At 56.7% G+C, this 13625-nt stretch overlaps 2 protein-coding genes across 2 annotated transcripts in view; one reads left to right on the top strand and one right to left on the bottom strand.

Annotated features, from left to right (window-relative positions):
* Window positions 1-55: 55 nt before the first annotated feature.
* Window positions 56-8224, bottom strand: LOC138734354 (E3 ubiquitin-protein ligase TRIM7-like). Its single transcript, XM_069881964.1, has 7 exons — window positions 7672-8224; window positions 4788-4874; window positions 4468-4695; window positions 4085-4107; window positions 3797-3912; window positions 3542-3574; window positions 56-1489 (listed from the first exon to the last, which is right to left on the bottom strand). The coding sequence occupies exons 1-7, from the start codon at window positions 8182-8184 to the stop codon at window positions 963-965; spliced, it is 1527 nt and encodes a 508-aa protein (XP_069738065.1). The 5' UTR covers window positions 8185-8224; the 3' UTR covers window positions 56-962.
* A 4100-nt stretch (window positions 8225-12324) lies between these two features.
* The window catches only part of LOC138734342 (zinc finger protein 585A-like), a 352271-nt gene continuing 350970 nt past the window's right edge, over window positions 12325-13625 (top strand). The window contains exons 1-3 of the mRNA XM_069881950.1: window positions 12325-12356; window positions 13038-13145; window positions 13375-13473. Coding sequence (XP_069738051.1) covers window positions 13058-13145; window positions 13375-13473 — 187 coding nt within the window. The 5' untranslated portion in view covers window positions 12325-12356; window positions 13038-13057. The remainder of the gene's footprint in view (window positions 12357-13037; window positions 13146-13374; window positions 13474-13625) is intronic.

Below are 13625 nucleotides of genomic sequence, written 5' to 3'. Positions count from 1 at the left end.
TCAGAGCCCCCAAAAACCAACTTTTCCTGCTGCTACCAGCACGGAAAACAAGAAATTTCTTGAATTTTAGGGATTTTCGCTTCTTTTTTTTTTCTTGCACAGCAACTTTTATTTCCCCACGAACGAGAGCGAAGGGGCAGAGACGTCACAGCAGCGAGGGGCACACGGGGTTCCAAAAGCACAGGAGGGATCACAAAATCCAAAGCTTTCTCCCCCTTTTTCCCTGGAATTTCCACACCGGGAGCTGCCGGTACCCAGAACCAACCCCTAAAATCCAAGATTTCCCAGCAAAACCCCTCGAAAAAATCAAGATTTCCCAGCAAAACCCTCCAAATCCACAATTTCCCAGCGCGAGACTCCAGGTTGCTCCCCAAAATCTCAATTTTTCCGCTTCCCACCGTCCTTTTTTCCATTCTCCAGCTTAAATTTATTCGTTTCCCACCCTCAATCCTTTAATCCCACCAGCTCGGCCCTCGAAGAGGGAGGTTTCGCTCTCCTGGCGTGAGCGGAAGGCGGGTTCGGCCTTTTCCCACGGAAAATAAAACCGGGATGGGGTGGAAGAAGCAGCTAAAAGGTACCGGGAGCAGAAATTTGAGGCCGGAACCACTTTTTCTCCTCCTCGCGTGGGTTTTTCTGGCTTTTCGGGACGCAGGAAAGCTCCACGCAGGCCGCGCTAAACCCCTACGGTCGCTTTTCTCCGTCCCATGAGCGGAAATAAAATTAAAAATTAAAGGGAGCGCGTTGAGGGCGGGGAGAGAAACGAGGGGAAACCGCTCGGTTGACACCACCGGGAAGGGATTTTGAGGGGGGAAAAGGCTCAAAAAGTGAAATTCAACGAGAAAAAAATTCAACGGGAAGGAAAACGAGGGAAAAAATGGGAGCGGGGAGGTTAGCGAAGGGGAAATGGGAAGAGGACGAGGCGCTACGGGGTGGGAAAAGGGGAAAGGGGCAAGGGAAGGGGCTCAGTTGCAGAGGGAAAGGGAAGAGCCCACGTAGAAGAGCCAGAAGAAAGGGAAGATCTTTTCGGTGAAGGCGGCGGTGAAGGTGAAGATGGGAGCCATGTTATCGGCGTTGTAGAAGGCCACCCAGCCGCCCTCGTAGTCCAGGTAGACGCCGATCTTCCTGGGCCTCTCGCACAGGGAAAGGGGCGTCTCCGGCGAGGTGAACGCCTGGTACTGATCCCAGTTTTTCCCTTTCCAGTTCAAACCCACCGCCCAGATCCCTTCCTCGGGGGCGAAGTCGATCTTCTCCTTGCGGCGCACGGACTCGCGCGCCGCCCCCAGGACCCAGCTCTCCCCGTCGCCCACCTCCACCTCCCAGTAGTGCCGCCCCCCGGCGAAGCCCTCGGCCGCCAGCACGCAGAAGGAGTAATCGAAGCGCTTGGGGCTGGGCGGCAGCTCCTGGGGGGCCCCCCGCAGCCGCACGCTCCGCTTGTCCTCCGACAGCACCAGGTACGGGTTGGCCGTGTCGGGGTCCAGGGACAGGTCGCCTGGGAGAGAGGGAGAACAGCTCGGGGGAGCCCTAAGAGATCTGGGGGGCCCAGAGGCCACCGCCCGAGGAGCTCAGAAGCTCTGGGGGCTCCTAAAAGGCTCCAGGATACCAGAGGGCCCCCCCCGAGGGTCTAAAAAACTCGGGACCCGATCCCCAAAAGGCTCTGGGACCCAACCCCTCAAAAGCTCGGGGCTCGACTCCTAAAAGGCTCTGGGACCTCCGCTCCCAAAAGGGCTCAGGGGGAGCTCGGCCCCCAAAAGGCCCCAGGACCCCGCTCCTAAAGGGCCCCAGGACCTCTGCTCCTAAAAGGCTCGGGGACCCCACGCATCCCCAAAAAAGCTCCAGGGGGTTCCTAAAAGGTCCAGGATCCCAGAGGCCCCCCCCGAGGGTCCCTAAAAGCCCTAGAACTCCTAAAGGCTCTAGAACTCCTAAAGGCTCTAGGCCCCACTGATCCCCAAAGAGCCCCCACCGATCCCCAAAAAAGCTCCGGGATCCCAGAGGCCCCCAAGAATCTCAAAAGCTCTGGGGGTTCCCTAAAGGTTCTGGGGGTTCCTAAAAGGCTCCAGAATCCCAGAGGCCCCCGAGAATCTCAAAATCTCAGACGGTCCCTAAAAGCTCTGGACTCCTAAAAGCTCTGGGCCCCACGGATCCCAAAGAGCCCTCATGGATCCCCAAGAGCCCCCACGGATCCCCAAAAAAGCTCAGGGGGGTCCCTAAAAGGTCCAGGATCCCAGAGGCCCCCCCCGAGGGCCCCTAAAAGCTCAGAGGGGCCTCTAAAAGCTCTGGAACTCCCCCTAAAGGCTTGGGACTCACTCCTAAAGGCTCGGGGCCCCATGGATCCCAAAGAGCCCCCACGCATCCCCAAAAAAGCTCCAGGGGGGTTCCCAAAAGCTCCAGGATCCCAGAGGCCCCCCCCGAGGGTCCCAAAAAGCTCCAGGACTCCTCTCCTAAGAAGTTCGGACACTCAACTCCTAAAAAGCTTGGGACCCGACCCCTAAAAAGCTCCAGGACCTCCTCTCCTAAAAAGCTCAGGACTTGACTCCTAAAAAGCTCGGGGACCTCGACCCCTAAAAAGCTCGGGGACCTCGACCCCTCTCCTAAAAGCTCTGGGCCCCACAGATCCCAAAAAGCCCCCACGGATCCCAAAAAAAAGCTCCAGGGGGTTCCTAAAAGCTCTGGGATCCCAGAGGCCCCCCCCAAGGAGCTCAAAAGCTCTGGGGGTTCCTAAAAGGCTCCAGGATCCCAGAGGGCCCCCCTGAAGAGTCCCTAAAAAGCCCTGGAGCTCCTAATAAAAAGCCCTGGAGCTCCTAATAAAAGGCCCTGGAGCTCCTAATAAAAGGCCCTGGAGCTCCTAATAAAAGGCCCTGGAGCTCCTAATAAAAGGCCCTGGAGCTCCTAATAAAAGGCCCTGGAGCTCCTAATAAAAGGCCCTGGAGCTCCTAATAAAAAGCCCTGGACCCCACGGATCCCAAAGAGCCCCCACCAATCCCCAAAAAAGCTCTGGAGGTTCCTAAAAGGCTCCAGGATCCCAGAGGCCCCTGAGAATCTCAAAAGCTCTGGGGGTTCCCAAAAGCTCCGGGGATCCCAGAGGCCCCAAGGATCCCAAAAGCTCTAGGGGTTCCTAGGAGCTCAGAGGGTCCCCAAAAGGCTCCGGAGGGTCCCCAAGGACCCCAAAGAAGCTCCAGGGGGTTCCTAAAGACCCCAGGATCCCCTAAAAGCTCACGATTCCCAAGCTCAGGGGGTTCCTACAAGCTCAGAGGGTTCCTAAAGCTCCTGGGGTCCCCCAAGCTCTGGAATCCCAAAGGCTCCAAGAATTCCAAAGGCCCAAGGGGTCCCCCCCAAAAAAAAACCAGCTCAGGGGATCCCAAAATCCTCAGGGGATCCCCTAAAGGCTCCAAACCAGCCACCAGGCTGCTCCCAAACCCCAGATCCCCCCCAGTTAAACAAGATAAATTAACAATTAAAGTGGAATCTCCACCTCCAACCCACGGAAAAGCCAAAATTCCTTAATTAAAGCTCGAAATGAACGAATAAACGAATCCGTCCTCACCTGTGTCGTTCTCCAGCTCGAAGCGAAGATTCTCTGCGGGGGGGAAAAAGGAAGAAATTTAGATTCTACGGAATTTCCAGGGGTTGATTCCGCGCGTGGGGCTTCGCTCCTTGATTTTTCCAAGAGGATTTTGCTTGAGCCGCGCTCCGATTTCTCCGTTGGAGAAATCGGAGCGCGGCTCAAGCAAAATCCTCGTTTTAGTTGGATTTAATTCCAATTTGTAAAAAAAAAAATCTCATTCCCGGCGCTCCTCACCCTTGAATTCCAGCAGGACTTCCTTGAGCACCGCGCTTTTCTGGGAAAAGCTCTTGAGTTTCTTCTCCAGCTCCGCGAAACCCGGCTCCGGCTTGCAGAACATCCAACTCTCGAAGCTGCCGAGGAGAAAGGAGCGTTAGGATCCCTCTGGAAAAGGGAAAATTCCGAGCGGGAGGAGGGAAAAAAGGGGATGGAAGGGGTTGGGTGGGATCCTTCTCCATCCGTTATCGCTTAAAAGAAGGAAAAAAGGGGATGGAAGAGGTTTAGGAAGGATTCTGCTTCACTCACCTGCTTCCAGCTGGGACAACAGCCTGAAAAGAGAATAAAAACCCAATAAATTAATTAGTTTAAAGCTCTTTTGTACCTCACAGCCCCCCAAAATCTAAGGGATCGGCTCTTCGATGCCGGTTCCCACACGGAACGCGGCCGGAATCACGCGGAGACAGATTTAATTTGGAATTAGAGGATTTTTTTTTAATCCAAGGGAGCCCAAGGGGCTTTGTAACAAGTGGGAAGAAATTTAACCCCCACACAGATTGGAAAAATCCCAAAAATCCAGCCCAGCAGTGACTCAAAATCCCAAACTCCTGGCTTTTCACCCCCAAGGATCCCAACTCCAAGTTCTCCACCGGAAACACGGAGCTGGAAGGACACATCTCCGAAGTTTTTACCTGCCCGCTTGGGTTCCCGGGGCCGTTCTCGCCTCCCTGCTCCGCGAGCAACTTATCGAGCTGAGCGATCTCTTCGGAAAGTTGGGAAACGCTCTCGTCCCTCCTCTTGGCGATGTCCTTGTCCAGCTCCTCCAAGCGGGACAGCAGGAGCTGCTCCTTCTCCTCCAGGAAACCCCGGAGCTCCTTGCACTCGGCTACGATTTTTTGCCTCTCCACTTCCGTCTGTTTCTGCGGAAACCAGAAGGGCAAAACCCAGCGTGAGTCTGAGATCCCAGAGGGCAGGGAGAGCTCGGAAAACCCATCGATCCCGAGGGGCTCACCAATAAATCCTCGCTCTGTCGCTCCCGCTCGGCCTTGGCTTCCTCGCGACCTTTCCGCAGGGAGCTCAGATGCTCCTGGGGCACCTCCTGGAGGGAAAACGAAGAGATCAGTTCGGAATTCTTCTCGCTTTGGAACAGGAATGCTGCTGAATTTCATGAAATTAGTTTTTTTTTTAAGCTGGGAAACTCAAAACCGCTTGAGCCATCACCACACCGAGTCCTCAACAGCCCTTTCAGCCTCAATTTTCGCTTTTAAAATACCAAAACCATCAAAATTTTCCCTATTTAGCCTCAAAATCTGTTCTCTAAACCCACAAGGAGCTGTTTGGAACCAGGTGTGGGTGGAATAAAAGGCAACAAGGTCAAAAAAAGATCAATTAAAATTGATTTTCCACACAAAAAAACCTGGATCCCACCTTTTCTGCCCCTCAGGATCAGCTTCTGAATCCCTAGAATCCCTGATGCACCCTAAAAATCTGTCTGAACCCCACGGAGATGGAAGAATCAGCTGCTCATTGTGTTTATTAACGGATTATTCCTCGGAATCATCGCGCTTGGCCTTGTTTAATTCTCCTAGAATTAAACTGGAGGCTCCCAGCTGGGATTTGGAAGCGAGAAATTATGGATCTTCTCCAAATTATTCTATGATTCTATGAAATAAACCCTGAAACTATGGATCTTTTCCAAATAAACCCCAAACTACAAGGATTTCGGTACCGGGAAGCAGGATGAAGTAGAATTGAAGCCTGAGATAAGAGCCAGGATGGGAAAAATAGGGAACAGGAGCCTGAGGGGCAACAAAATCATGATAAACCAGCATAAAACCGAATTAATTAGGAAAATAAATCATTAGGGAGCAGCAGGACCCGCTTTAAGAGGGTATTATCCTAAGAAAAAGGCAAGAATTAAAATTTGGAAAGGCTGGGATGAGGATTTCTTGAGCTGCGGCCACTGAGGACGGCGCGAAATTCCATAGAAATCGCTCAGAGGCACCTGCCCCGACACCGATAATTGCAGGAATTAATGAATTAATGAACTAATGAATTAATCCCACAATCCCCTGCCCGATGGGCCGCGCCGTCCCGCCGCTGCGCACTGAATAGCTTGGAAACCTCCGCCCCCGCCGTTAAAAAATAGGGCCTGGGGGGTGCTGCTGCCACATTAACGCACTTTTTAATTAGTAATTAGTCATTAGTCTCATCAAGGAGACCCTCTGAGTGGTGAGGGGGGAGTTTCTCTAAGGGAAACAGCTTTGCTGGAGCTGGAATGCTGCAGCGTTCAGGCTCCGTATTCCCTCTGCGTCACGGAATCCAACCTCTCTGTCCTGGATTTTTTTATCCTGGGAGGGGAATTATCATTTTATTTATTTTATTATTATTATTTTCTCCCTGAATTTCAACCGGTGTTTCCCCCACCACCCCAAAAAGGAGCTCGCAGCTCATTTTGTACCTTTTCTCCTCAATAAAGAGGGAGTTGAGGGTGGGGAGGGGGGAAATTTGAGTCCTTATCGAACCCAGAAGGGAACTGGGGGGCACCCTGGACCCCCACTGCCCCCCCCCGGTCCATATAAAGGGGGGGGACCCCAACACAATGAAAGGGGGTCCTGACTGCATCCCAACCTCCCTGGGGGGGGCGGTCCTAGCCTGGGAGGAGAACCTTATTGCCCCCCCCGAGGTCCTTATTGCCCCCCAGTAAGTGGGGGGGGGGTTTATTGCCCCTCCCCAGTCCTTAGCACCCCCTCCAATAGACTAAAGGGTCCCTAAAACCCCCTCCCCAGCACCCCAAGCTCTCCCAGTGGGAGCACCCCCAGTTCCCAGGGCTCTCAATCCCCATGGAGGGGCCGTCCCCCAGCTCCCAGCCGCCTCGGGGGGGGCCCCCAAGTTCTCAGGTCTCTCAATCCCCACAGTGGGAGCCCCCCCAAGCTCTCAGACCTCTTTAAGACCCCAGTGGGAGACCCCCCCCAGCCCCCTCGGGGGGAGCCCCCCAAGCTCTCAGGGTTCTCAATCCCCACAGTGGGAGCCCCCCCAAGCTCTCAGACCTCTTTAAGACCCCAGTGGGAGACACCCCCCAGTCCCCTCGGGGGGAGCCCCCCAAGCTCTCAGGGTTCTCAATCCCCACAGTGGGAGCCCCCCCCAAGCTCTCAGGGCTCTCTAAAACCCCAGTGGGAGTCCCTCCCCCAGCTCCCAGCCCCCTCGGGAGGTGCCCCCCAAGCTCTCAGGGCTCTATAAGACCCCAGTGGGAGCCCCCAGTCCCCTCGGGGGATGCCCCCCAAGCTCTCAGGGCTCTCTAAGACCGCAGGGGGAGCCCCCCCACCTCCCAGCCCCCTCGGGGGGTGCCCCCCAAGCTCTCAAACCTCTCTAAGACCCCAGTGGGAGCCCCCCCCAGCTCCCAACCCCCTCAGGGGGTGCCCCCCAAGCTCTCAGGGCTCTCTAAGACCCCAGTGGGAGCCCCCAGTCCCCTCGGGGGGAGCCCCCCAAGCTCTCAGGGCTCTCAATCCCCACGGTGGGAGCCCCCCCAAGCTCTCAGACCTCTTTAAGACCCCAGTGGGAGCCCCCCCCAGCTCCCAGCCCCCTCGGGAGGTGCCCCCCAAGCTCTCAGACCTCTCTAAGACCCCAGTGGGAGCCCCCCCAAGCTCTCAGACCTCTCTAAGACCGCAGTGGGAGCCCCCCCCAGCTCCCAGCCCCCTCGGGAGGTGCCCCCCAAGCTCTCAGACCTCTCGAAGACCCCACTGGGAGCCCCCCCCAGCTCCCAGCCCCTCGGGGGGTACCCCCCAAGCTCTCAGGGCTCTCAATCCCCACGGTGGGAGCCCCCCCCCAGCTCTCAGGGCTCTCTAAAACCCCAGTGGGAGCCCCCCCAAAGCTCCCAGCCCCCCCCTCCCCGGTACCTCAGCGGCGTGGGCCGCCTCCTCGGCGGGCAGCACGGTGTGTGCCCGGTGCTCCCGGGAGAGGTGGCAGACGACGCAGACGGCTCGGCGGTCCTGGACGCAGTAGAGCCGCAGGGGCTCCCCGTGGCGGGGGCAGCGCGGGGGGCCCGGCGGCCCGGGAGGAGCGGCGGCCGGCAGAGGCGGCGACGGAGCCGGAGGCCCCGGAGGCGGCTCGGCGGGGCCCAGGGGGAGCCCCAGCTGGCGGACGATGTGGACGATGTTGCCGAGAGAACGGTTGGGGCGGAAGAGGCGCTGCGGGACGGGCTCCCGGCACTGCGGGCAGCAGAGGCGGCGCGCCGAGTCCTCCCAGCACTGCGTCACGCAGGCGCGGCAGAAGTTGTGGCCGCACTCGGCCACCAGCACCGGGTCGGTGAAGTACTCCAGGCACACCGGGCACGTCAGCTCGTCCTGGAGGGAGCGGGCGGCGCTGCAGGGAGCCGGGGGCACGGCGGGGGGGGCGGCCGGGGCCTCCATGATGGCGCTGAGGGGCGAGGGGGGGGGTAGAGGGGGGAGCTCCGCTCGGCTCGGCCGCTCGGGCCCGACTGGCGGGAGCGAGGGGCGGGGCGGCGGAAGAAGGAGGGGAGGGGGCGGGGCTGCGCATGCGCAGTAGGCGGCGCGGGAACCCGCTAAGGGAGTTGTGCGCATGCGCAGAGAGCGAAGGAGGCGTTGCTAGGGGAGGGGGCGTGGCCACAGGGGGCTGGAGGACCCGGATGTTCGGGGTCCTCAATGGGAATGGGGGGGGGGCGGGAAGTGGTGAATAAGTCCCTATAGGTTGGTGGGGAGAGGGGGAGGGGGTCCCTATAGGGTGGTGGGGAGGAGATCTGGGTCCCTATAGGGTGGTGGGGAGGAGATCTGGGTCCCTATAGGGTGTTGAGGGGGAGTTTCTCTCTATGGGGCACTGGGGGAGCCCAGATGTTGGGGTCCCTATAGGATATTGGGGGCCCTATAGGATATTGGGGGTGTGTGGATAGATAGGTGCCTATAGGGTACTGGGTGGGGAGAGAGGGGGTCCCTATAAGGGGCTGGGGAGGAGATCTGGGTCCCTATAGGGTGTGTGTGGGGGGGTTCTCTCTATGGGGCACTGGGGGAGCCCAGATGTTGGGGTCCCTATAGGATATTGGGGGTGTGTGGATAGATAGGTGCCTATAGGGTACTGGGTGGGGAGAGAGGGGGTCCCTATAAGGGGCTGGGGAGGAGATCTGGGTCCCTATAGGGTGTGTGTGGGGGGGTTCTCTCTATGGGGCACTGGGGGAGCCCAGATGTTGGGGTCCCTATAGGATATTGGGGGTGTGTGGATGGATAGGTGCCTATAGGGTACTGGGTGGGGAGGGAGGGTGTCCCTATAGGGGGCTGGGGAGATCTGGGTCCCTATAGGGTGTTGAGGGGGAGTTTCTCTCTATGGGGCACTGGGGGAGCCCAGATGTTGGGGTCCCTATAGGATATTGGGGGTGTGTGGATAGATAGGTGCCTATAGGGTCCTGGGTGGGGAGAGAGGGTGTCCCTATAGGGTGCTGGGGAGGAGATCTGGGTCCCTATAGGGTGTGTGTGTGGGGGTTCTCTCTATGGGGCACTGGGGGAGCCCAGATGTTGGGGTCCCTATAGGATATTGGGGTCCCTATAGGATATTGGGGTCCCTATAGGATATTGGGGGTGTATGGATGTATAGGTGCCTATAGGGTACTGGGTGGGGAGGGAGGGTGTCCCTATAGGGGGCTGGGGAGGAGATCTGGTTCCCTATAGGGGGTTGGGGGGGGTTTCTCTCTATGGGGCACTGGGGGAGCCCAGATGTTGGGATCCCTATAGGATATTGGGGTCCCTATAGGATATTGGGGGTGTATGGATGTATAGGTGCCTATAGGGTACTGGGGGGGGAGGGAGGGTGTCCCTATAGGAGGCTGGGGAGGAGATCTGGGTCCCTATAGGGGGTTGGGGGGGTAGGTTGTCTCTATGGGGCACTGGGGGAGCCCAGATGTTGGGGTCCCTATAGGATATTGGGGGTGTATGGATGTATAGGTGCCTATAGGGTACTGGGTGGGGAGGGAGGGGGTCCCTATAGGGGGCTGGGGAGGAGATCTGGGTCCCTATAGGGTGTTGGGGGGGGGTTCTCTCTATGGGGCACTGGGGGAGCCCAGATGTTGGGGTCCCTATAGGATATTGGGGGTGTATGGATGTATAGGTGCCTATAGGGTACTGGGGGGGGAGGGAGGGGGTCCCTATAGGGGGCTGGGGAGGAGATCTGGGTCCCTATAGGGGGTTGGGGGGGTAGGTTGTCTCTATGGGGCACTGGGGGAGCCCAGATGTTGGGGTCCCTATAGGATATTGGGGGTGTGTGGATGGATAGGTGCCTATAGGGTCCTGGGTGGGGAGGGAGGGGGTCCTTGTAGGGGGCTGGGGAGGAGATCTGGGTCCCTATAGGGTGGTGGTGGGGGGGTTCTCTCTATGGGGCACTGGGGGAGCCCAGATGTTGGGGTCCCTATAGGATATTGGGGTCCCTATAGGATATTGGGGGTGTATGGATGGATAGGTGCCTATAGGGTACTGGGTGGGGGGGGAGGGAGTCCCTATAGGGGTCTCGAGGGAGATCTGGGTCCCTATGGGGTTTGGAGCTGCTCTGGGTCGCAGCAAACCCCTCGAATTGCCTCAAAAATCAGCGTTTTTATGTTTTTTTTGCCCCAGACTCACTCACCAACCTGAAGGATTAAACATTGTGGAAAAAAATCAACCTGTGAACCCTTTTTTCTCCTTCAAAAAATCCATTTTCGGGGGGGGACGGTCGCAAAAAGGATTTTTGGGGGGGTTATTTCCAGTGTTGGCTTCTCTGCTCTCTCACCGTGTCACAGAAGGGCTGGAAAACCCTGAAATCAGAAGGAAACGACCCAAACCCCCTGAAATCAGAAGGAAACGACCCCAAAACCTGATTCTATCAGGAGTTGGGTTGTATATTTTCTACGTAGAGAAGGGTTGAGGGAGATGGGAGGCTACGGCACCACGATTTCTCAGCTTTTCTTTCAATCCCCCTCACTTTCTGCGGTGAAATGCGCTCCGGGGAGGGTATTTCTGCGGGAAACCTCACCGCGGCGTCGGCGAGGGCAGAAAATGAGGCGAAAACCGCGGAATTTGGGGCTCGTCAAGCGAGATTTTTTTTCCTTCAAGGGGAGGCGCCCGCTTTCAAAATGGCGGCGGCGGCTTCAGGGAGGAGGGGGAGAGGCAAGATGGCGGCGCTTCCCCTTTATATGTGTTGGGGGGGGAGGGTCTGAGAAAGCGGCTCAAGATGGCGGCGGCTTCCCCTTGGCTCTATTCAAGATGGCTCCTGGGGGGGTGGGGGGGGGGGGTGAAGCCCTGGCGTCCATCTTGGTTGAGGGCAGCGCCCCTACAAGCGCTTTTCTAGCTTGTTGAGGGGCATTTTGGAGCCCCCTGCGCCCCCCCATCCCCTCACGGGGCTCTTAAACACGTTTAGCATGCAGGCAGACCCCCCTTTTAACAGAAAACCCCCTTTTTTCCACCCCAAAACCCAACCCCGCGCCCTGCTGGGAAGAGCCAGCAGCACAACGAGAGGATTTATGAGGCTGGAGACTCGCTCCTCGCTTGGTAAAACACCCCCTGCTGCCCTCCCCGGCGCCAGATTGCTCATTTTTGGCCCCAAAATGGGGTTTATCAGCCCTAATTTATAGGGTGGCGGCGCCCTCGGAGAGGAAAATACCCCTGGGGGGGCCACATCCCCACGCAAAACGAGCAAACCCCAAAATATCCTTTTCCCCCACATTTTGAAGAGGAAAAAAAACCTCCCCAGGACCCAGGGAAGCGTTTTTCCCTTCGCAAAGCGATTTATTTCAAATTCCTGCCCGCAGACAGCGTCCTTATTGCCGCCAGAGGGCTCTGGAAATTCTCCCCCTTTCCCCCTTCCCCCCCCTTTCTTTTTTTTTTTCGTTTTAATTCCCTCCTTCCTTCCTTTTTCTGCTTTTTTTTAACCCTTCTTGCTCAGGATCTCAGAGGGAACAGGCTCCCCGAGCCGCCTCCCTCGGCTCCCCTTGGTTTCCCTCAAGGCTGGACGCACGCAAACAGCGTCTCGCCCCTCGTTTTGAGGCTAAAAAGGGGTTTTCTGTAAAAAAAATATAAGGGAGCCACCTCTGGGCTTTGCCGACAGCATCTCCTGAGCCGGAGACTGCAGGTAACGATGAAGTTTGGTCCTTGGATGCGGAGAAGGAGCAGAAAATGGCTCCTTCTATTCCTATCTCCTTCCATCCTTCCCTCTCTCGTTCCTCCCGTCCCCTCCATCTCTCCTCCCCGGGGCGTCCGCACACGCTACAGGCTTAAACTCGATGCCTGGATGCTCATTTTTGCTTCAACGGAAGGAAAAAATAAGTCTAAAGCCCCTCCGAACGCCCTTCCGAACCAGCCCCCTTGTCTTTCCGCATGATTCCCCTTCGCTTCGTTCCTTTGCGAAGCCGCCGTGTGGTCTTGACCCCCCCCCAACCTTTTTCTTTTTTCTTCTTTTAGCAGGATGGCAAAACCCCCGGGAATAAACGAAACGGGCTGAGCCGCTGGTAAAGGCGTCAAAATCAAAAATAAAAAGGAAAGAAAAGGCAGAACTTGCAAGAAGGAGCCGCGCTCCAGGCTTGAAATCGCCCTTTTTCCTCCTGGCAGCAGTAAGTCCGTGAGAATTTCCTATAAATCCACCTTTTCCCAACCTGCCTCCTCCGTCCTCTGCGGTTTAATGACTCTCTTGGGAGAAAATAGAAATAAATCAACCCACGCGTCGAGATTTTAATACGCCCTCCGCGCCCGGAGGACGAGGAGAAGGTCCGGGGGAGGCTGCTGATTTGCCTTTCAAGGATTTTTGGCCGAGGAGAGCGGAAAACATCTGGGAAAACTCAGAGTTGCCCTCAAACACGGGCTCGGAGAGTCACATGGAGAAATAACCGTGTTGTTTGAGCCGGAGGAGCGGTTCCTACAAGGTTTTTTTGGGGGGGGGAATCTAGATAATTTGAGATAGGAACGTCTGGGAAGAGGTTTAGGAATTAGCTGTTAGGTAAAATCGAGGTGATGATGGATTTTAGGGTGAAGGTCTCTCCACAAAACGTTGTCTCCCCCTTCCAGAAACACGTTCTACCTTAGTATTTCCCTCTTTGCCCTTTTCTTTTTAAGGAATCGTGCTCTCCGCGTTTCTCTTTCTTCCCTCTCCCCGTTAAATTTAGGAAAATAGATTGTTTAGCTTCGCTCTCTAGTCGCTTGGCCTCTCTAGGAGCTTGCTAGAGAATAATTATTGATTTGATGATTAGAGAGAAGCCCGTTGGGCTTGGCTGATTGGGCTTCCTTCCTTCTTCCAGGGGTTCTGGTGGCAGCAGCCATGGAGCCGTACGTGCTGCTCGACCCACGGCAACGAGCTCTGTACCGCGACGTGATGCAGGAGAGCTACGAGACGCTGATGGCCTTGGGTGAGGAGCCTCCCGCCGCGGAAAAAATGGGATGGATGGAGGATCTGGGTTGCTGGATGAAGGATCCGGCTTGCTGGGTGGAGGATCCGGCTTGTTGGATGGAGGATCCGTCTTGCTGGATGGAGGATCCGTCTTTCTAGACCTTCACACCAGCGTTTCTGGGGTGGTGAGGCTGCTAGGGAGGGCAAACCCTCTTCCCTCATGATTCTCATCCCCTCCTCTTTTCCAGAATTCCCTGTTTCCAAGCCCGATCTGCTCTCCCGCTTGGACCACAGGGATGAACCTACAGCCCTGGATCTCCACGTGGCCAGGGACGCCGCGGCTGCAGGTAAATCTCCATCTGTGCCTTGACCACAGAATTAATTACCGCGCGGTGAGGTGGATCAGAGCCGTCTCTTCTAGGGCGTGAAATCAAAAAGGAGGATTAATCCCTCCTAGTCCTCCTTTTCCTACCCCCTTCCCCTTGTCCTAACTCCAGGT

The sequence above is a fragment of the Phaenicophaeus curvirostris genome, unplaced genomic scaffold (genome assembly GCF_032191515.1).
Source record: "Phaenicophaeus curvirostris isolate KB17595 unplaced genomic scaffold, BPBGC_Pcur_1.0 scaffold_73, whole genome shotgun sequence".
NCBI lineage: Eukaryota > Metazoa > Chordata > Aves > Cuculiformes > Cuculidae > Phaenicophaeus > Phaenicophaeus curvirostris.
Note: the sequence above shows the minus strand (reverse complement) of the source record. Positions and strands in the feature narration are given on the sequence as shown.

What these genes read in the sequence shown, in the direction of transcription:
- LOC138734354 (XM_069881964.1), bottom strand. Translation starts at nt 8,184, where the DNA reads ATGGAGGCCCCGGCCGCCCCCCCCGCCGTGCCCCCGGCTCCCTGCAGC. An exon ending in GACAGAGCGAGGATTTATTG is followed by an intron (nt 4,696 to 4,787) that starts GTGAGCCCCTCG and finishes TGGTTTCCGCAG; the next exon opens with AAACAGACGGAAGTGGAGAG. An exon ending in AGTCCTGCTGGAATTCAAGG is followed by an intron (nt 3,575 to 3,796) that starts GTGAGGAGCGCC and finishes TCCCCCCCGCAG; the next exon opens with AGAATCTTCGCTTCGAGCTG.